This window comes from Giraffa tippelskirchi, chromosome 4 (assembly GCF_054371585.1).
Source record: "Giraffa tippelskirchi isolate mGirTip1 chromosome 4, T2T-mGirTip1v1.2.pri, whole genome shotgun sequence".
NCBI classification, from domain to species: Eukaryota; Metazoa; Chordata; class Mammalia; order Artiodactyla; family Giraffidae; genus Giraffa; species Giraffa tippelskirchi.
The window spans coordinates 69,506,348-69,529,759 of NC_137278.1; the positions used below are offsets into that span (position 1 = coordinate 69,506,348).

At 36.6% G+C, this 23,412-nt stretch overlaps 1 protein-coding gene across 23 annotated transcripts in view; it reads left to right on the plus strand.

The window, feature by feature from the left end:
- Positions 1-23,412, plus strand: part of NRXN1 (neurexin 1) — a 1,199,463-nt gene that overhangs the window by 497,392 nt on the left and 678,659 nt on the right. For all 23 annotated transcript variants that reach the window (XR_014083047.1, XR_014083048.1, XM_081593719.1 and 20 more), the window contains one exon: positions 18,343-18,781. Coding sequence is in view for 21 of the 23 variants with exons in the window: in XM_081593719.1 (XP_081449845.1) it covers positions 18,343-18,781 (439 nt within the window). In the remaining 2 variants the exon portion in view is untranslated. The remainder of the gene's footprint in view (positions 1-18,342; positions 18,782-23,412) is intronic.

Sequence of the window (23,412 nt, forward strand, 5' to 3'; positions counted from 1 at the left end):
TACTTTCCTTAGAAGATGATTTGATTTATCACATTTGTAAGAAATGAATTCTGAATGAGATTATAAATTTCAATTAATGACATATAATTAATAGCCTTGACCTGCTTAACCAATGCTATGGAAATGCCCAAGTTTTTTGTGGATTAACGGTACTTATATTCTATTTATGAATTTTTCCCACCTCAGTACTCTACTGCCAGCCCATCTCCCAACCCTTCTTTCCTTCTGAATGAAATAGCATTTTCTCAAGAGCCTAGCCTGCTCTGTTTTGCTCCTCAAAGGTATTCCTACTTTAATACTGGCTCGTTATGGAACTGAAAAAACATTATTGTAAATATTCTAATAGGACCATTAACTTTTGTTTGTTATTTAATTTAGTAGTAAATTAGATGATCTGAAATCTACATGTATGGACAGCATGAATCGTGTCAGTAATTCCTTAAAAGTGTCCATGTAATAGATATGGTCTAAAGGCTTTACTCTAAATTCTTTATTCTTTTGTTTATAATCGTTTACAGTGTTCTAATTTCATCATATAATTATAGCACCACTGAGCACAAAGAGATGAAATTTATATAATTATTATATTCTGGTTTTTTAATCTTCCCTTTTGATCATACTGGCTGATTAATACAAGAATACTAGCTATACACCTATAAAAGCTAGCTTACCAGCAGTGACAAAAGCTAGGAGGCTGGATTCTGTTGGCCTTTCAGTGCCTGTGAGCTATTGAATTAATGTTTATTTATTCATCACTATTTAAAAAAAATCTTGAGTAAGCAGTCTAGTATATACTTTTGAACTATACATTGATTGGTGAATGTCAGAGATCTATTGTAGTTCTTCAGTTAATATGTATGGCTCTCAATATGATTTCAATGATAAGCCATTGAAAAATATATATGCTTTAAAATTTTTTCTAGTTTCTATGAAAGTTCACACCAATATCTTTATTTTGAGGATAATGATTATTAAAGTTGACCACATTGTAGGATTGAGTGGATGTAGGAGCCAGATTATTTGGTCTATGTGAACAGTATTGTTATGAGCAAGGGCCTTGAAGAGACCATTTGGGTTTGAAACTTGTCTCCTTAGTTTCAGACCATGTGAGTTCAGTTTCCTCATCAGTAAGACAAAGACTCCATTTCTTTGTGTCCAGAATCATCGTGTGGTGGTATACTTAGTTCCTCAGACACTGTCATCTAATGAATTCTGGGGCAGGGAGCCTGTTCCTCTATCTCAACAGGTTGTCCTGAGAATTAAATGGGTGAAGTGCTTAAAATATTGTCTGATTAAGTACTCTATAAGTGTTTTCTATCATTATCCTTTGGGTAAAACTGGTTTTATGAATGACTTGGACACCTGAAAAATTAATAGTGTATTCTGGTTCTAATTGTAATGATAGGTAATGATTTTTTCCCACAACTACTACTGGTTACTGGCACTTGTTCTAATAAAAAAAGTTTCCAACAGACTAAATTAGTCTCTATAATCTTAGAAAAATACTGTATTGCATTGCTGCACTAGGCTATATTGGAGCCTGAGGTGAAAGGAACAATAAATAATTCTGATCCTATGGTTCTTTAAAAGTTTAGCAATTTGTTTATCATAGACGTTTTTGCATTTTAAAAAATATCGCGTTGAAATATTGTCTTGATCATCGAATTTTTAGCATCCTTCCCTCCCACCCCCACCCGTCTTATATTTTGCATCCAAGATGAATGTCTCATTCACCTCACCCATTTCAGCATAGTTCTGGCCCTGCAGTTCTGGCTTCATCTGATGTAATGAAAACAGTTTACATGTGGTTGGCACATCATTACTCTGTTGCTGACTCAGGGTGGAGGCTATCGTACCCAGATCTAAATCTAAACCCTGGAAACTGGCCCTTAGAATGCCATTCCTACTAATGCTAAATCTCATTTTTTTTTTTCCACTTTCCAAGAACTTAGAAAAATCTCAGTTTATAGAATCCTGAAATTTCAAAGCAAGTTTTGTACTCACTTGAAAACATGGTCAGGCAATTTGCTCTTAAGAGTGAAATGAGCACAAAATAAGTGTGACACCAAATCAGAGTGCCATAGGGCAGTAGGTCAGCCATGTGAACAATAATTAACCTAAACTCAAGGGAGAAAAAGAGTGGGATGGAACCCAAGGGGATTTTTTTTTTTCTTTAACCAGTAGTATTAAGAGAAACACAATTAGTCAGAAGAGCCACTTTGTGGAAGAAAAGGCATAAGGTGTGTCATTACTTATTGATGATGAGATTGATGGTGCTGGCTAAGTACACAGGAACTTAGCCAATATCCTGTGGGATAATGGGGAGCATGGACTAAAACCACATACAAGTTTGGAAGCAGATAAATGTTGAATTGTACTCCTGCTTAGTCATCTATTAATATTAGCTGTGCAGTTTGGACTAGATACTTAAGTTCTCTGAGCCTTCATATGCCTATATTACTAGACTGTTATGAGAAATAAGAGTTTATGTAAGTAGCTAAAAATGCATGGAGTATGTAGCAGAAGCTTTTATGAGTGATTCCTGGTGTTATTATAATTCACATTAATATTATGTCAAGCAACATACTAGCTAATCAAAGGATAAGGAGACAGCTCAGTGAATACGCCTGAAGAGGAGAATGTGCTCAGTCACTGCGTTGTGTCTTTACGACCCCATGGGCCATAGCCCACCAGACTCCTCTGTCCATGGAATTTTCCAAGCAAGAATACTGGAGCAAGTTGCCATTTCCTACTCCAGGGGATCTTCCTGAGCCAAGGATAGAACCTGCATCTCTTGTGTCTCCTGCATTGACAGGTGGAATCTTTACCATCATGCCACCTGGGAAGCCAAAGAGCAAAATACATGTCCATATAAGCCACCTGAGTGCTGGCCAACCTAGGGTAAGATGTGGCCAGCCCTCTTAATTTCTAAATAAAGCAAGAAAATGGTAAGAAAGGTAAGGAAGCCAAACAGGTAAGAAGCCAGGCCTCTGGTTGCCGAAGAATGCAGGGAGCCTTCAGCAAACCAGTAGAGAAAGAGAGAGCCGGGCTGACTCAGATAATTTTTCTCCCAGAGAGAGAAAGGGATTGGGAGCTGGGCTGGTGAGTGCAGAAGATTGAAGGAGAGCTGATGACAGAGCTATGTGGGCAGAGATGACTGCTGCAGGCCTTTGTTACACACAAGCCTCAGCACATGCTTAAGTGTAATAATTTGTAGGCTGGTGCTGTTCATCTTAAGTTGCTGAAAGATACATTCTCTTTGTTTTCTCAAACTAGTGTTCATTAAAAAAAAAATCTTCTTCCCTCCTCATTCTGTATTATAGTTGTATACTCATTTTGTATTATAGTTGAGTAAAAAAAAAAAAAAAAATGTATCTTTTAGTGTATTTGGGACTTTCCAGAGCCCAGATGACATTTCAGGGCATCTTCCTGCTCCAAGTCCTTAGAGAAAACATATCTGGTAGGCAGTGCTTATACAATGTATAGGAACCTGGCTGAATCATTTAAAAAATTCAACCATATGGATATTTGTTCTAGGATGCACAGTTTAAAAAAACACAATTATTGATTAGTCCTTCATCGGAATGAGTAAGCTGAGTATACCTTTCAAGTATATTCTCCAGGGCTTGGTATCTCAGATGGTAAAGAATCTTCTTGCAGTGTAAGAGACCCAGGTCTGATCCCTGGATCAGAAAGATCCCCTGGAGTAGGAAATGGCAACCCACTTCAGTATCTTGCCTAGAAAATTCCATGGACACAGGAGCCTGGCAGCCTACAGTCCATGGGGTCTTAAAGAGTCGAACACGACTAAGCAACTAATACATCTTTCAATAGCATAAACATAGGTTTAGATGGATCTCCTTAAGGAGGGAACATGTGAGAAATTATATGACTTCATCTTTTTTTTTTTCTTAGCAAATAATGAATTTTCCAAGCAATCAAGAAATTTAAGCATATTGTCATCCTCCAAAGTGAGGAGATTCCATTCCCATTTCTCCCCCAGAATTGTGAAGCATTTCCCCTCTTCCATTCACGGGCCACCTGAGACACTTGGATCCAGGATTTGTTTAATCCTCCACACCAAAGTCAGTTTTCCTTGGTTTATATGTGAGTTTGGTCTTTGTATTTTTTTATTTTAGTGAATTTTTCTTGGCAAAGGTGCTGCTCTGCCTGGGAACTGATTGAGCTTCCGTAGAGCCAATATGTTTCTCAGTTCTCCAATTTAAATGCTGCCAAAAATTTCCTAAAGTGTGCCATGAGAAATTCAGCAGCACATAAAACCCCATTCATTAAATAAACAGTTAACTAAGCAACCCTTGGCAAAAGCCACAACCCATCTGACATTTGAAGCACTCGGGACCTTCCAAAGGAAGTAATTAAAGAAGGCATTAAGAAGAAATACCCCCATGCTTAGCAGTCATAATTGAAAAAAATCACTGTTCCCAACCTGAGGTCTGTATACTTTTTAGTGTCTTTAAAATTAGAAATGAAGAGCAGTTGCATATGCTTAATATTTTAATACACCCGGAAAAGGCTACATACTCACTCATGCTTAGCACAAGCTAAATAAAAAAAAACTATTTGCATAGGCTATCATTTGATCAATTTAGTGGGATTACAGAGGCTGTCATGTTTTTCATTAACAATTTTTTTAAAAATCAAACATTTCCTGAATAAATACTATTTGTTTAGTAGAGGAAAGCTCTCAAAATGTATGTTAGTGAGAAATAAATAGGGGTAAAAATTTGGGAAATATTTATTCTTTTTTCTATTTTTTGGCCGTACCATGTGTATCTTAGTTCTTAGTTCCCTCCTGCCCAGTGGTCGAACATGTGACCCCTGCAGTGGAACTGGACCACCAGGAAAGCCCTGGGAAGTATGCATTAAAATGAGATTTGAGGGTGATTAATTACTTCACATAATGCTTCTTTGCTTTTTAGAGAAGTAGCACTTATTTTTTTAAATGACAAGCATGCTCCTCTAAAAATTTAAAGTCATAACTTCTAAGATCTTAAACAACACCATACTAGTAACAATAATAGCTACTTTTTGTTTACTCAGTGCCCACAACCAAATGCTTAGTACTCTATGTGCTTAAAGAACACTATAAAATGAGTATTAACTTTGCATGATAAAAAGGAAAACTACTTTGGAGAGACTAAGGAACTTGCCCAAGGCAGTGTAACTAGTTAAGTAGCAGAGCAGGTCTGGAATCTATAGCCATATGAATCTATGTCCATATCTATATATCATGCAGTGCATTGCCTTCATCACATATTGTTAAAATTACAGAAGAGATTTGCACAAAATTTCTCAGGAATAAGTCTACTTTGCAAAATCTTTTCATCTCAGGTGCTAAAAACAACAGCTTTGGCAGCCTTAGATGTCAGCTTACTGTTTTATTTGAGGTTTCTCAGGTAGAGGTGTGATTGAGAAGTAAAAGCTGGCAGCCAGGGCCAAAAAGGGGACTCACACAACTTGAGTAATCATAAATTAGATGACTAGCTGTTGAAATTCAGGAGGCTTAGTTGAGTCCCACAGTTTTTATTACTGAAGGGAATTTAACTACCATCAAAACAGTCCCATGAAAAGGAAACAAAACAAAGAAAAAATAATATATTCCTGGTTATGGAGACAAGCATTCAGATTCTCCCTTGTCCTCTGCTTCCTGGTTCCACACTTACTAGCTGTGTGTCTTTGGACAAGTGGCCTTCCTTCTTGAAGAGAGTCACATGAAAGTGGAGTCAGAGGGCGCTTTGCCTTCTCCTGCACTGATAGTCATTCACCTGGTCATCCTCCAAACATCCTTGATGGGCTCACAACACACTCTTCATACCAGAACCCTATGACTGTTGGAAAAGAATTAGTGTGCTTGTAACTACATTCACTGTTTCTTTTTTTCTGATTTTCTCTCTGTAGTTGTATATCTACCCTCTAGCTAACAAATAATGTAATTTTCTGGCATGAGGCCAGATTCACTGATATATTCAACTCAAAATTATTATAATCACTTATGAATAATAGCTTTACAAATAAACATAATAACAGGTATGTAATTCTAAGCAAGATGCAATTTCCTCTTACTAGTGAAATCTCTTTAAGTGAGTTTGAATAAGTAATTTGCCACCAGCTTTGACTTGCTACCTTTTAGAAAGCTTCAATAATTCTGTTACATATATTTATCTTATTGACGCAGAAAACAAGAAACCTCTGTATGATACAATATATAAATATTATGAGAATAATTAACGTAAATGGCTTTGTAGGAGGGGCATAAATTATATTAGCATATTATAAAACTATGATAATTAAATGAAGTGGAACAAGATTAAGAAAAAAGAAAGAGATCAATAAAACAGAAATAAAATGCTAGGAATAGAACCTTGCATATGTAAGAATTTAATGTGTGGTAGGTAAGCCATGGAGAAGGCAATGGCACCCCACTCCAGTACTCTTGCCTGGAAAATCCCATGGACGGAGGAGCCTGGTAGGCTACAGTCCATGGGGTCACACAGAGTTGGACACGACTGAAGCAACGTAGCAACAGCAGCAGCAGCAGGTAAGCCATACAAACCAGCAGAAAGAGAATTATTTAACAGTTGTGCTGGTTCGTATAAAGACCTACTATTTGGGTATGGGCACTCAGTTTGGATTTTCACCTCAAACGAGAAGACAGATATTTTCAAAAAAAAAAAAAGTTATACACAAATGTATAAAATTAAGTAATAAATATTTAAAATGAAAATGCATTTATCAAGTGTCTCTTGGTGGAGGTCTTTCTAAGCTAAAAAGTGATGAATACAAATAGATGGAAATGTTGAAGCTTTGGCATATCCAAAACACTGTCATACAATGTCACTGTGAGACAGTGGGGAAAGGACAGACTGTATATAATAAATGGTATTCATGAATGCAGTGAACATATACTAAATGGTACATTATATACTAATGGCCACCCCCCTCAGAAAAATGTAAAATTAAATGATGGGGGGAGATTCACTGAGTTCAAGAGGGTAGAGAGACAAAAGGGCGTGAGTTGGTTAATCTATACATAACATTTGGTGCCAGGATTTTATTATTATCAGTTTGAAGCTACCATTTTTGGTTGATGGGAAGATAGTTTCCCTTGGCGGGAGGGTGGGGGAGAGTGTGGCTACCTTCTCATTGAGACTGGCAGACCATTAAAAAAGTCTTTTGAATAAAGCAGACATGCATTGCCCTTATTAGCAGCATCTGCTGGCTTGGAATAGAAGCTTTAAACCCTAATTTACAGTGTGTTGCATTCTGCAAGATCCTGAAAGACTGAGGCTGAAAACATCTTCATCACTTAGTTGTAAAATAACAGTAAACATTGCAAGTTTATTGTTTCTAGTTAACTTTTTCAGTGTCTTTCTAAATTCCATTAGTAGAGGAAATAACTGCAAGATGTTTTTCCCTCAGGACTTTTATTTTTATATTTGAGCAGCAGCTTATTGTGAAACTAATGCAGTTTTAAAGTTAGAATTGCCTTTAAATCAGTTACGGTTCCCTTTCTGCCATGTTGCTGAGAAGACAGCTGCTGTTCATTTGTAATTGCTCAAGGGCCTCTGATGAGCCTGTGCCTATGGGAGAAATGCTTTGTTGCTCTATTTATTTATTTATTTTTAGCAGAGGTTTTTGAAAGAGCCCTGAACGCTGAAGTTCCCAATCCTTGCTCATGATCAGAGCTTAATGCCACCTGGAACAGTCCCTTGGTTTTTCTGAGCCCTCAGTTTGCCTGTGTGAATGCTCAGTTGCTCGGTCACTCAGTTGCGTCTGACTCTTTGTGACCCCATGAACTGTAGACCATGGGACTCCTCTGTCCTTGGGATTTCCCAGACAAGAATATTGGAGTGGGTTGCCATTTCTTCCTCTAGGGAACCTCAGTTTACTCATCTGAAAAAGAGGATCGATCTAGTTTTCACCTTTTTTTTTTTTGAGTCAGCGTGTCAAATCTCATATTAATGACTATTGTGCTTCATTTTTGAGATATATATATATTTTTTTTTCCCAAAATACATTACTGAGTTACTGAATCTTTATTTTGAGAAGAAGAGACATTCCTATTTAATGGAACTCTTTCCACATTTAATGGAGTTATTTTGCCACACACCCATATGCCACTAAAAGCTTCATTAAATGGAGCTGCTAACCCAGGGACATCACAGTCTTTTAGCTCCTCTTGTAACTCCTACGGCTAACTTGTACAGATGGCACCCACTGTTGTCTACCAAATTGAAGTAGTTCACTGATGGTGGAATGACGGAAGAACAAAGCAAGAGGATTTTTCTTTTCCTTCTTTTTATGAATAAGATGCATTTGGTGATGCTTAGTTGGAACTAAGCAAAAAAAAAAAAAAAGGTTTCTTTCTTCACATTGCTTAAACAAAATATTTTTTTAATCTATATTTCAACTAATTTTTGGTTTCAAATTAAATAAGTCATATGCCTTTTTAAAAATTTCTTCACCATTCTGTTTTTATTCTTTCTAATAAAATTCAGGATTTTTTTAAAAATTTAATTTAATGTGTTTATTTTTGGCTGTGCTGGATATTTGTTGCTGTATGGCCTTTTCTCTAATTGCGGAGAGCAGGGTCTCCTCTTTAGTTGCAGTGGCTTCTCTTGTTACGGGAGCACAGGTTCTCAGGCATGTGGGTTCAGCAGTTGTGGTTCAGAGGTTCTAGAGCACAGGCTCAATAGTTGTGGTGCACAGGCTTAGTTGCTCCTCAACATGTGGACTCTTTCTGGATCAGGGATTGAGCTGTGTCTCCTGCATTGACAGGTAGATTCTTCATATGCCTTTATTGAGAAATGATGTTACTGGAATCTATTTTCATGTTCCATAATTATTTTATTATTATTATTATAAAATATTTATTTTGGTGTGAGGAGTGTTGATTTAGTCAAACATTTTATGGGCATATCATCTCTAAATAGGATTAGAAAGTGGGAAAAAAAAAAAAAAAACCCAGCAATTCCTACCCCCTCAAACCCCTTTTACCTTTCTAAATGCTTTATGTAACTCTTCTTAAGACTGAGTTTTCTCAATGTGAAGTCCTGTTTTTCAAGAGGTATGGAGCTACTCTGTACAGGGCTTGAACATCTCCTACACTTTCCTTGCCATCTGCTACCCTTTCTCTGATTCACTCCAAACACATGAGTCCCTGCACCTGGCTGTGTGTCTGCCTCAATGGATGTATTCAGATTTTAGATGAAAACTTCTATGATGTGACATTCTCAGAAAAGCTAAAATCGTATTAGTCCCTTGATCAGTTAAGGTCAACATACATTTTCTTAAAACCTTTTTTATTTTAATCAAGTTCTGTGCTAGGGTCTGGGTGTGAGAAAGCAACTAAAGCATAAGAAACTTGATCTCAGGTAGATGATAGGACAATAATGTGTACAATCATTAAAAAAATGTGATCATCACATTTTTGCCTTTACTTGTGTTTATAATTATCTCTTCCTGCTGGCAGGAACATTGAGGGGAGCCTGTTATTATTATTATTTTTTAATCTTAATTGTAAGACTTTTTTTTTTTGAGGGGGGATGCTTTAACCCTTCCTTTGGAATGTGCTAAACATATATATGGCTTATAAGTGCTAAAATTTGTTTTTAGGCCAAGACATTTTGACCCAAGACCTTGAGTAAGACTATTTGCATATTTTAGCCAAGAACTCTCTAATTTCTAAAGTTATTAAATATTTGTATTTAATATGGATTATTATTTTAAATATCTTAATATAAATTAAAGTTATTTAATGTACATAAATATATGTATGTTTATTTTGATGTATATGTGCTATATATACATCATGGTCTTCCCTTGGGCTTCCTTGTGGCTCAACTGGTAAAGAATCCACCTGCAATGCAGGAGACCTGGGTTCGATCCCTGGGTTAGCAAAATTCCCTGGAGAAGGAAACGGCTATCCACTTCAGTATTCTGGCCTAGAGAATTTCATGGACTATATAGTCCATGAGGTTGCAAAGAGTTGGACACTATTGAGCAACTTTCACTTTCATACATACATAATGTCTACTTCTCTATTAGAGATGTACAAATCTATTTTAATATATATGTATATTTTTTCTGGACCTCAGTGATAGCATATTTAATGTGTATTACATTTAAACACATTTATTTTGGGGAATGTATATGCTCTGTGTGTGTGTGCATCCACATATAGTTTACACATCACCTATATATATATATGTGTGTGTGTGTGTGTGTGTGTGTGTGTGGCAGATACTCAAGAGAAATTAAACTGGTTTATTCTCAGTGGGCCAAGATTTATTGGACTGATGGTGTGCAAAGGGAAGTGATTAAACAACATCTTCAATACCTTGCCTAAAAAGTACTTAATCTGATTAAACTGAAAGTGCAGGGATTGAAAAATCATTTCAAAATAATAAATAAGTTAATGTTAGGAATGAAACTTGTGATGCAGTTCATGTCCTTTTCCTAACTGCTTCTTATCTAGGTCTTGGCAAAACAAATGCCGTTTACTCCTTAGTTGCCTGAGTGGTCCTTATACTGTTTGTTCACTTACTGGCTAACTCTTGGTTGTATTTTGAAATGGGCACATTGTTATAAATAGATGGTGCATGGACAGATCACAGATAGGAGAAAAGAAGAATTAACTTTGCATGTTGGAAATATTCTTTTTCTTAATAGAGTAAAAATATTAAGTGCATTTAAAATGAACAAACAAAAAATAAAACTGAAACAGTCTCAGATTAATTCTTAAACCTCCTGAACTTTTAGAATATATTCAGTCATCCCTATCCATGGGTTCTGTACCCACAGATTCAACTAACCAAAGATGAAAAATATTCAGGGAAAAAAATACCAGAAAGTTCCCAAAATCAAAACTTAAATTTCCCATGCACTGGCAACTATTTACATAGCATTTACATTCTATCAGGAGAAGGCAATGGCACCCCACTCCAGTACTCTTGCCTGGAAAATCCCATGGATGGAGGAGCCTGGTAGGCTGCAGTCCATGGGGTCGCTAAGAGTCGGACACGACTGAGCAATTTCACTTTCACTTTTCACTTTCATGCATTGGAGAAGGAAATGGCAGCTTGGAGAATCCCAGGGATGGAGGAGCCCGGTGGGCTGCCGTCTATGGGGTCGCACAGAGTCGGACACGACTGAAGCGACTTAGCAGCAGCAGCAGCAGGTATTATAAGTAATCTAGAGATGATTTAAAGTATATGGGAGGATGTATATAGGTTATATGCAAATACTATGCCAGTTTTTATAAGAGACTTGAACATCTGTGGATTTTGATATGGGGTAAAGGAGGAGTGTTCTGGAACCAATCCCCTGCAGATATCGAAGGAGGACTATGTGTCTATATAAGTATATATATTTGTATATATTATATCCTAAAAGACATAACTGTTTAAAAACCACAGTATAGTCATAGAAATAGAGGAGTAAGCCCCTCTGCCTATACTGGGCTTGAAGAGACATATTATAGTCACATGAAAAAATCCCTCTACTTAATTGTGATATTTGATTCATTTAAAGATATTTTAATCAGGACAAATGAAAGGAAAAGTACTATTTTGTTTTGTTTATTTTAGACTAATCCATGTAATTTATAACAAGCTCATCCCTTTGCATGGTAGCAAATGGCTGTTTGATTGTGAATCTCTTACTTTGCAACTATCAAAAACTAAGTGAAATTTCCTGCTGAGACAAAAACAAAGTTTGAAATTAATGTCTTTAGGTATTCGAACACAGAGTATTAGACATGGTCATGATGAAAAACATTCAAAGAGCTCTGTACCTCTAAACATTTATTGATAAAATTGTATAATGTTCCCTATATCCTAGGATACCTCTGAGGAGTAAACATAATATGTCCATGCATCTCATAACATGATCTGGCAGAAAGTAAACCCTCCATAAATCTGAATTGATTCTTCTTGAAGTGGAGATGGTAGTGCTGGTGGTGGTGGTTGTGGTAGTTTGATGCCTAAAACTCCTTTTTATGAGTAAAAGTGAAACTCCCAGGATCATCAGTTTCCTGTGTAAACTTCCTGGCTGAGAAACCTCATCTCTAAAGGAAGCCTTTCGGTGTACTTTACAATAGGGCTATCAGAATAAAAAAGAAAGCCCTAATCTGCTTTGATCTCTTTGGTATTGCTGGTTACAACTCTATTAATTACTTTAATGCACTGACCAGTCATCTACCATGTGTCTTGTTAACTATTACCCTTGTTATTACACTTAGATTGTACAATTCCATTAATTCAATGTAAGAATGATAATACTGTTATTCATAATGATAACAACCCCATAAATAAGAGCAGCTACTATTTATTTTAGTACTTACTCTGTGCCAGGCCTTGTTCTTAGCACATTAATTGAGCTATTATTCATTTTTACAATAACCCTAATGTGATAGATATTATTATACCATTTTACAGATAATATTGAGTCTCTTAAAGGTTGAAGGGCTTCCATAAAGTTACAGGATTGCAAGAAGGTGGGCTGGAATTCTCTCTGAAATCTGACTTGAGAATCAGATTCTTAAACTGCACTTGTGATTGTTTCTAAAAATGAAAGAGAAAAAACAAAACTTAGATTAAAAGGAGTCATTCCTGTTCTTTCAAAGCGGGCCCTGTCAGAGTTTAGATCTCTGCATAGAACTTCGACTCTGACTATAGTGCTCATTTCACAACCCCTACCACTCTGATAGTTCACATATGAAAAGCCTTGATCAATGCCTCTTAATTAATTTGAGCCCCGTTAAGATTTTTAAACTAAAACATATTGATAACAACAACAGTAAAAGTCATAATTTGAGTGGCAAACATATTTTACTGATCTGCTTATTTCATGCACATATCCTCATGTGGAAAGAGATTTATGGATCAGCCAATATCTCCAACATCTTCTGTACAAACATTAGATAGATAGAATTCCTGAGGCATGTCTGTAAAGGGCTTCCATAAAGTTACAGGATTGCAAGAAGGTGGGCTGGAATTCTCTCTGAAATCTGACTTGAGAACCACAAAGATGTGGTGGACATTCTCTTTACTAATGGATTAGAGTTTGACCAACCTAGACAGCACACTAAAAAGCAGAGACATTACTTTGCCAACAAAGGTCCATCTAGTCAAAGCTATGGTTTTTCCAGTAGTCATGTATGGATGTGAGAGTTGGACTATAAAAAAAGCTGAGCGCTGAAGAATTGATGCTTGGGAACTGTGGTGTTGGAGAAGACTCTTGAGAGTCCCTTGGACTGCAAGGAGATCTGACCCGTCCATTCTAAAGGAAATCAGTCTGGAATATCATTGGAAGGACTGATGCTGAAGCTGAAACTCCAATACTTTGGCCACCTGATGAGAAGAACTGACTCATTGGAAAAGACCCTGATAGTGGGAAAGATTGAAGGCGGGAGGAGAAGGGGATGACAGAGGATGAGATTGTTGGATGGCATAACCGACGCAATGGATATTAATTTGAGGAGGCTCTGGGAGTTGGTGATGGACAGGGAGGTCTGGCGTGCTGCAGTCCATGGGGTTGCAGAGTCGGACACGATTGAGCAACTGAACTGACTGACTAGAGTTTGATACAGCTCAGAATAGGGAACAATATCTTGGCATCAAAATCGCAACCAGGAAATCCAAACAAAGAGAAGGAGCAATGGGGAATCTTTTACCCCTCCCCGAATTGCAGAGACTGAGGAAAAAAAGCTCAAAGATTTATGGATTTGACATTCCTTTCCTTTTTGGGGGTCTGATTTATAAATTAAGAAACTGAGACAGGGAGAGGTTAGGCAGTCTGACTTATGTAAAAGCTTTGCGCTTAAACTGAGTCTATCCAGACTACCAAATTTTCATCCTTTAGCCCATTTATTTTCCCTGCCTTTTTAAGATTATTATCAAGATCAAATAAAATATTCAGTGACTGTCCACCTCAAATTTCAAGCCTAAACATATAAAATCACAAATGTATTACTCTTATTCTTGCTTATTTGTGAGTGACATTTTAAAAATTCTAACAAACGTTGGAAGAAAGGAAAAAGATCCTCTCATAGCAATGTATGGAAATTATATGGCAACTAAAGCAAACTATAAAAAAAGCCCAGCAAATAAATAAATATGTCTATATTTCTTTGGGGCTTATGTTATCATTTCATGAAGCAGGGAAGTGAAATTCAACATTTGAATTACTCTTCAGAAAATCTTAAAATCGGTATCCCCCCCAAAATATTGATTCTGAAAGAAGATCCAAATAAGTGTGTAAAAACATCAACAATTTTTAAGATGATAAAGTGTATGGAGATTTGTTGAAAGTTGAAACTATTAAATGATTACAACTTTAAACATAAATAAGAAAAACATATAAGAATAATAATTTGTAGATTGAAAACCATACTATCTCAGAAGGAAGCCAAAGGAAAAAAAAAAAGATTTGAAGTGCTTACTGGCTACCCATTATTATTATAACTGAACTATGTTCAGTGCATTTTAAGAGTAAGTCTAACCTTAGAAAAATATAGTGCTTATGAAATCTGGGTCAGATGAAGCAGTTGTGTAGATTTGAGAGCCATCAGCCTGCCTATCCAACATCACTCTTCTGTCTTCTAGAGTTGCCTTTCAAAATAAACTAAATGAGAAGGAAAAAAAAAATTGTGCTCAAGATAGTTTTTGGAAAAATTATTTCTAGAAAATAATTTCTAGAAAAATTATTTCATTACTGGAGAACTTTAACTCAGGTGTTTTTACTATGAAAGTAGTTCCTACCCCATATAATTAGTTTGAAGGTGATAGGTAATCTTGCCATTTGTAACTGAATGTGTATGTAAGTTTTCACCTTTTTCTAGGGAAATTGGCTAAAAATTATAGCTAGGTTATGATATGGGTCCATAATACCACATTCTGTTATTTTTTAACTATACTTGTAAATATTATTATTAATAATATGTGAAGTAGGTTTTAAAAAATGAAGAAAGAATATTATTCAACTCTCAGCAAGTGTTTATTGAATATCTGCTCCATGCCAAGCACTAATCTTGTTGCAGGGTTTTTGCCTGCATAGAGCAGACATTCTGGTGGAGATTTATTTTCCCATTTTGGGTGGGAGGGCATAGTGCATGGCTTACCCTAAGTATTAGGATCTAGGGAATCCTAACGTTTCTTCTCCATCTCCCTGGACCTTCCTGAATCACCAGGGCACCTAATCCACTCATGAGATTTTAAATCTCTCACTGAAATTCTCACCTAGAATTGCCCTAACCCTACATTTTTTCAGCTTTCTGGTAGCTGATGTGTGGGACTCATGAGACAATATACCCCACCTTACACACACTTGCTCACGTCAAAAACATCCATTTCCATTGCTATAGTTCTATTTTGGTGATGTTAGCATTGATCAGCATTATCATCTGCATCATTTGAGTCAGAAAATACTCATTCCTGATTAATGTCAGAAGAATCTCCACATATTAAGATATAAATCGTCAGGAAAAATGAACAAAAAATAGGCTTAAGTAGCTTGAAAAGCACAGTGAGAGATGATAAAACTTAGAAAATCTGCTGTGGAAAGCATTTTATCCAATCCTAAAGATTCCCTTGTGGCTCAGCTGTTAAAGAATCTGCCTGCAGTGCGGAAGACCTAGGTTCGATCCCTGGGTTGGGAAGATCTCTGGAAAAGGGAAAGGCTGCCCACTCCAGTATGCTGGCCTGGATAATTCCATGGACTGTATAGTCCATGGGATTGCAAAGAGTGAGATACGACTGAGCAATATTCACTTTCACTTTTAAAGACACTCATTGAAATAAACCTTATATCAACTTTCCCAAGGGTTAATAAATAGCTCTTTCTCTTTTCAAGGAAGTATATTAAGAATTAATCTAATTCCTTTTCATTATAGCTTTAGTTCATTTCTCATTTGCTGTCAGTGTGCTGTGCTTAGTCGTTCAGTCGTGTCCAACTCTTTGCAACCCCATGAACTATAGCCCACCAGGCCCCTCTGTCCATGGGGATTCTCCAAGCAAGAATACTGGAGTGGGTTGCCATGCCCTCCTCTAGAGGATACTCCCAACCCAGGGATTGAACCCAGGTCTCCTGCATTGCAGGCAGATTTGTTGTTAATAGATGTTTGTTAAAACTTTATACATACATGTTCAAAGAATAAGGGATATGGTATTCTTTATAATAATCCTTCTTCAAGATAAAGATAAACTGAAACATTAGGAGTAGCATTGAAATATGTGATATATTTAATTGGCATAATTCATCTAAAATATACCAATTATATGAGTATGCTTAATTTCTGAACATTTTCTCATAATAAATTAGAACTCATATCGTTATGTCTGCTGCTGCTGCTAAGTCGCTTCAGTTGTGTCCGACTCTGTGCGACCCCATAGACGGCAGCCCACCAGGCCCCTTCGTCCCTGGGATTCTCCAGGCAAGAATACTGGAGTGGGTTGCCATTTCCTTCTCCAGTGCATGAAAGTGAAAAGTGAAAGTGAAAAGTGAAAGTGAAAAGTGAAAGTGAAGTCGCTCAGTCGTGTCCAACTCTTCACGACCCCATGGGCTGCAGCCTACCAGGCTCCTCCGTCCATGGGGTTTCCAAGGCAAGAGTACTGGAGTGGGGTGCCATTGCCTTCTCCAATAATAAAGAGATGATGATATTTATTATCATACAGTTTGATGTGGTTGATATTATTGAGATCTTACAATGTGCTTGGCATTGGATTGATTCCCTTTTAGGTAGATTTTATCACGTGCATTTTCTTCTTTAATTATTTTAACCATCTTGAAAAGTGTTGGGGCTTCCAAGATGGTGCTAGTGGTAAAGAACCTGCCTCCCAACGCAGGAGACATAAGAGACACGAGTTTGATCCCTGGGTCGGGAAGAACCCACTCCAGTATTCTTGCCTGGAGAATCCTATGTCCAGAGGAGCCTAGTGGGCCTGAAAGGCTACAGTCCATGGGGTCACAAAGAGTCGGACACTACTGAGTGGCTAAGCATGCTCATAAAGTATTATCTCTCTATAAACAAGTCTTGGAGATCATACTCAGGGAGTCTGAAACCAGAGCTTGCACCCTTACTCACTCTGAAAAGTGAAGTGTTCATTAACAAATCCTATCAGGAAATTCATCAGCCACATTATTGGCTCAATAACCATGGGTTTGGAAGAAATAACAGCTGTCTTGACCTGGTTAACTTTATAGCACTAATCAAACACAGTCTTATTTATTCTGTTATACAAGTTTATTTTTATACATGGATAAATGAATTTAGAAACTGAGTGTTGGCTGCTGTGAAATTTGAAGTGTCTTTGTAAAAATAATTAGATAATTATCTGGACATAGATAACTAATTTATCCTTAAGTCAGTATGACTTACATCTTTTGGAAATGTAATTATCCATGGTATGGATTTTGTAGAAAGGATGTGAATCTCTCTTTATCCTTATGTCGAAATAGCTACAAATTTATTATGGTGATGTGATAGCAGCTGCATGATGTTGTAAGCCATTCCAGTGGATTTGTCCAAAGTGCTGTTTGGAGTCCCAGAAAAGCACTGGGACTATTAACAAACAATGAGAACTACCCCACCACTTTGGTGAAGTGCCTTTGGAAATGAGGGTATAAGGCAAACTTTGTTCCATATCAGTATACATTAAGAGTGAAATGGAGTATTAGTTATATAGACTGAATGGATTTAGGGAAAACACCAAGTTCCAGAGTTAACTAATATTATTCAAACAGTTATTAATGCAGAGCAGGGCAAGAGAGAACTTCTGGATCTTAGTCATATTTTGATTTTTCTGAGAAAATTTAAGATGTTTTCTATCTCAATTGTGATTTTACAAAGTTAATATATACCATGGATATATAGACCATAGAAGTGATCCTATATTTTAGGGGACTAGCATTTGAAAGTATTTAATTTCAAATGTTTCAGTGATGGTAAAACTGAAAAACCTCAGTATTTATATTTAATAAACAAAGCATAATAGCCAACTAATAAAAGCAAATGCTTTAAGTGCAAGTCTACACATGCTTGAAATAATGAAATTTCTATACAGATTTATTCAAGTTATTTGAGTTAGCTACAGAGACTTTGTGTGAGTGTGTGTACACACATTATTTGAATGAAATTAGGTTAGAATAGTTCAATGAATTGATACCTGGATTTTATTTGGCTGAAAAAAACTGTCTTGTACATCAAAAGGCAATAAACATTGTGTATCTTTTCATGCTCTACTTGGAAGTTACATGAACTGATAACAAGTTTGAAATATTAAAATATGGGCACAGTTTCTCACTATTATCCTCTCCCTACAGGTTGTGTATAAAAATAATGATGTAAGGCTGGAATTATCTCGACTTGCCAAGCAAGGTGACCCAAAGATGAAGATCCATGGAGTGGTGGCATTTAAATGTGAGAATGTTGCAACTTTGGACCCAATCACCTTTGAAACCCCAGAATCCTTCATCTCTTTGCCTAAATGGAATGCAAAGAAAACAGGCTCCATATCCTTTGATTTCCGTACAACAGAGCCAAATGGCCTCATTTTATTTAGTCATGGCAAGCCACGACACCAAAAAGATGCCAAGCACCCACAGATGATAAAGGTAGACTTCTTTGCTATTGAGATGCTGGATGGCCACCTCTACCTCCTCCTGGACATGGGGTCAGGTACAATCAAAATCAAAGCCCTGCAGAAGAAGGTGAATGATGGAGAATGGTATCATGTGGACTTCCAGAGAGATGGACGGTCAGGTAATTCATCATTTTTTATGCTGTTTATCTGTTAGAACACCATTCGTAAGGAATTAAAATCAGCTCATATTAAAGAGTTCTTGCATTTCTGTCTTTAGGGGAAAGGAAATTGTTATTATTTCTGTTTCACATCATATAAGAATCAGAAGGAGCTAATTAATCGTCATAGTTGGGCATCAAACCCCAAATGCTCAAATGACTTCAAGAACAGCTTCTTAAATGAACGTTAGATGGATAATCAAGTGCCAAATCTTGCAAGAAATTTTATCTTGAGTTTGCAAATGACAAAACTCAGGGTTCTTATGTTCCCAATTATCTCCTATATCATTGGATGTCTGGAGGTGCCTGAAGTGGCAAATATAAAATCTGGAAAAAATATCAATGATTCATATATCAAATCTTTAGTTTCATACAATATATGTCAAATCCTTAGTTTAATACAATATAGTTTTTATCCAAGATGGGCCTACAGTATCAAAAACACTTTAATCAATACAGGAGGATTTCAAGGATGCTGGCAAAACTCTGCTGCCTTCCAAATAGCTTCCCTTTCTGATAAAAGAGGTTTCAAATTCCACCGACAAGAATTTATTTCTCTGACTTCCTTTTGCTGCACTTATTTATTTATTTTTTTCTGAAGTCCTTGTGAGGTGGGGGGAAGGAGGGCATGTGGTAGGGAGGCCTGAAGAAATACCGTTTACTTACTCTGAAATGTGGAAGTAGATTAGGGGGTTTAGGGAGTTGAGCAGTGTTAGGTTTGTGGGGGCAAGGGCCATACAGGCAAAGGAAATAGCATTTGGAAACCCAGAGGTGGTAGCGGGGAGGGGGAGAGAAACAATTTGTTTCAGGTCTGCAACTGTATGTCTTTCACTTTCTTCACCCTTTTGCTTTCATGCTGATTGGACCTCTCACTTACAAATCAAGTTATCTTCTAATTGAAGATGGTTGAATTTAGATTTAGCCACTCTCCTCTCCCTACCCCAACTGTCTTATTTGGTTTTATACTATACCATCCTCTCTGGATTCTCCACTAAATACCACAGTATAAGCTTGGCCTCAGCAATTTTTTATTGCCCTGGATTTCTTCCTTTGCAAAGCATCTTGAGAAGGATTCACTGGATTCCAGTACCAGGGACAGGGAATTAACAGTGACAGAGACTAGGATTCTATATGTTTGCAAAGTTTTCTTGAGGACATGATTTGGTCAGCCACATTTGGAAACCACAGATCAGATGACATTCAAATAAACCTAGAGTGCTTCTTTCAGATCCGAGAATTGTGATTACCATCCCAGGTTAGAAGGGCCTTTCTGAAGTGCTGGGGTGAGCTCCCCTTCTCACTCCCTCCTTTCACAGACTCCCATGTCACTTGTCTATTTCTGGCTTCTCTGCAGCAGAGCACTTTGCTATTTTACAATTATTCATGCCTTCCTTTTCTGTTTATCTATCTAGAAGATCATATTTACCTCTTTGGAAATATCTTTTTTGTCCACTAAAATAGAGATGGAATGTATGAAAATTGGGAGGGAGGCAGGGGTGAGGGTGCAGTGTTGAAGGATGGTCAGAACCCATTGGTCTGATCCCCAAGAATTTTACAGACAGTTTCTGATTCATTCGTCTCTGTAAACCTGGTCTCTGTGTTCTTTCATTCCTCTAAAGAAATTCAAAAGGAAAAGAAGTTACCGTTCTGTGTAGTCTGTGCTGTGTTGTCATTTTCTCCAGTATCTCAGATGATTGAAAGTAAACAGTAAAAAAAATTTTTTTGGTCTGTTGTACTCTACTGTGCATTACAAATTGGATTCCTCTTCGTTTTTCCGATTTAAGCTAAGAAGAGTTCGTTGATATGAATACAGAAATATAGCAATAGGTGGCCACCTGTTGGCTTCCCCGGCCTATTTCTATCAGAGTTAACAATCAATTTGCTTCTGAAGAACCTTCAGAAAGAAGACTTAAAAGAGGATGGGAACATGACTAATCTTGTGTTTGACATACTAACTTATGGATGTTATCACTTGACTTAAAATATATCTAGAACTAATTTTGAAAGTGACTTTCAAGAATATATATAATTTTAGTCAGATATTATAACAACTTAAAACATAACTGATCAGATTAGTAGGTATCTTTTGGAAGTTCAGAGGGGGGAAAAATTACTATACTTCAAATCGGTTGTATTTCTTTCACCTAAAATTTTTTCTAGATATTTTCTAACTGTGTGGAAAAGTATGTAGTTAATGTCAAATTTTTATTAAATGCAAAATAATATGAAATTGAAAATAAAACCATTCATTATTCATTTGATAATAATGATTTATACCTGGATATTTCTTTCCAGTCTTAAGTGGTGATGCAATCTAATTAGTTTCCCAAGTTCCCTGGATGACCTATTGCAATAAGAATCAGATTAATACCTTAATTCTCAAGCCAAGGAAAATCTACTTTTTTTCTATTTAAGCTCTTTAATTCATCCAGATTACCAAAATTTTATTAACTTCTCTGTTTATACCCTCATTGGAAAAGGTCAGAGCAGAAAATATCAACTTTAATTTACAAAGTTCAATGCTGAATGGGAAAAAGAGTGATGCCTTAAGAGAATATTATTTGCAGTAAGAAAGAAGATAAACAAATGGTGGATTTCTGTTAGAATCCAGTGGAAATATTTAGTATGATTGATGTTGGTGTTTTGATGCTAAAGTACTTTAATTTGATAATGATTTCAGGTTAGTGAAATGAAACAAATAATATAAAAGCCAATGTTCATTCACTAAACCAAATTCTGCCTTTACTAAATTGAAGAAAAAAAAATAAAGAGCTCATATTATGTTGGCCTAGCTCAAGGGAGTTTAATGTAGTTTTAATAACTGCAGCTGTTAATATTTTATATATAGTATTTTAATTAAATTCTGTATTTGCACATTGCATTGGTTTGGTATAAAGCAGCTTTTAAAAGATTAAATGACTAGCTATACTGGCTTTTATTTTACTTAAAGGATATTTCTGAGTTATGCTTGGTGAAATACTAAAATTTATAGCTCAGTTAAAACTAGGAAGGGGCTTCCCTGGTGGCTCAGACGGTAAATAATCTGCCTGCGATGCAAGAGACCTGGATTTGATCCCTGAGCTGGGAAGATCCCCTGGAGAAGGGAATGGTGACCCACTCCAGTATTCTTACCTGGAGAATTCCATGGACAGAGGAGCCTCGTAGGCTACAGTCCATGAGGTCACAAAGAGTCAGACACGGCTGAGCAATTAACACTTTCACATTTGAAACTAAGAAACATAGTATTTCAAGAAATAATTTGTTTCACCCATATTTCACATCAGCTATATTCAGAGGCTATATGAAAATTATTCTTAATATAATATGGGAAATGATACTGATAGGGCAATGTTGGCTGATTTCTGACACATGGACAATGAAGGTCATGGATATTGATTTGTCTGGGAACCTCTTTGGCTGAATATTTTAAAAGCATTTAATGAGCCATATTATCTTTGTTATTAAAATAGAGGAATCCTGGGCCTAGGAATTATTCTTTCTCCTATTGACCATACTAAAATTAGTAGGGCCAGCAGTCATGGTCATTAACTTGATGCTAATCATTCTTGGCTATCTTGTCCAGAGATTGAGTTAAAACTATATTTGTAGATAGATTGAATTTTTGATATTCCTCAGTTTATAAGGGAAATCCAGGTATAACAAGGACTATCTTATTTATGTTTATATCCATAGGTACCTGGTGCTTATATATGCAGTAACAGGTGCTCCGTACATATTTGGTATAAGAAAAAGATAACGAATTAAAATGTGTAAATGGCTCAGTGCCAGCCCACCCCAATATTCTATAAATAGTAACATCATTACACTTGAAGAGCAATAGCACTCTTTTAGTTGTAAATGTAGCTTTTTAAAGGAATTATGTTACTTCCTAAAAGCAGTTTACACAGTATAACAGAGTAACAGGTCTTCTTTTATGAATATGATGCCATCCTCTAAGCCAGGATGTCTGGAAAAAAATGCAGTGGGGGAGTTAAACAATTGTTAGATGATTGTGATAAGCCTAATATAAAAATGACAACCTTTTATGAGAACAAGACTGCTATTCCTGCTTGTTCATGAGCTCCATGTATCATGCAGCGAACATGTAGGTAGAAGGAGCATTAATCCTGAGGGAATGTGTTCACTTCTTTCTGAGGGCTAGAATATGCAGCCACAGTAATCACACTACTGACGAGGAAGAGTCACTCAGGATGTCCATTTTTCTGGTTATTTGTCCTTCTGTCCTTCGTTCACTAAGAGGTGGGTACATGAGCCCTTTGTCTAATGAGAAATATCATCTTCATCTGAATACTTTTCCAGAATTGTTCAGCACAATTAAATGTATTAGGTTATATGTTCCTTCTTCCACTCCATTACTTGGGAAAGAAAAACTTTTTCACTTCCAAACTTTGACTAACACTGTTTTGCCGCAGCTGTTCTCTCTGTACTTCTTTGGTTGCCTGCTTAGTCTATGACTGGTCATGTTGAGGGTTAAGTGGACTAAGCCACAAGTGGCATTTTCAGATCCTGCACCAAATGGCAAAGGAGGAATCATACAAAATGCCAGCCTGACTTGTGGGTCAGAGTGTATG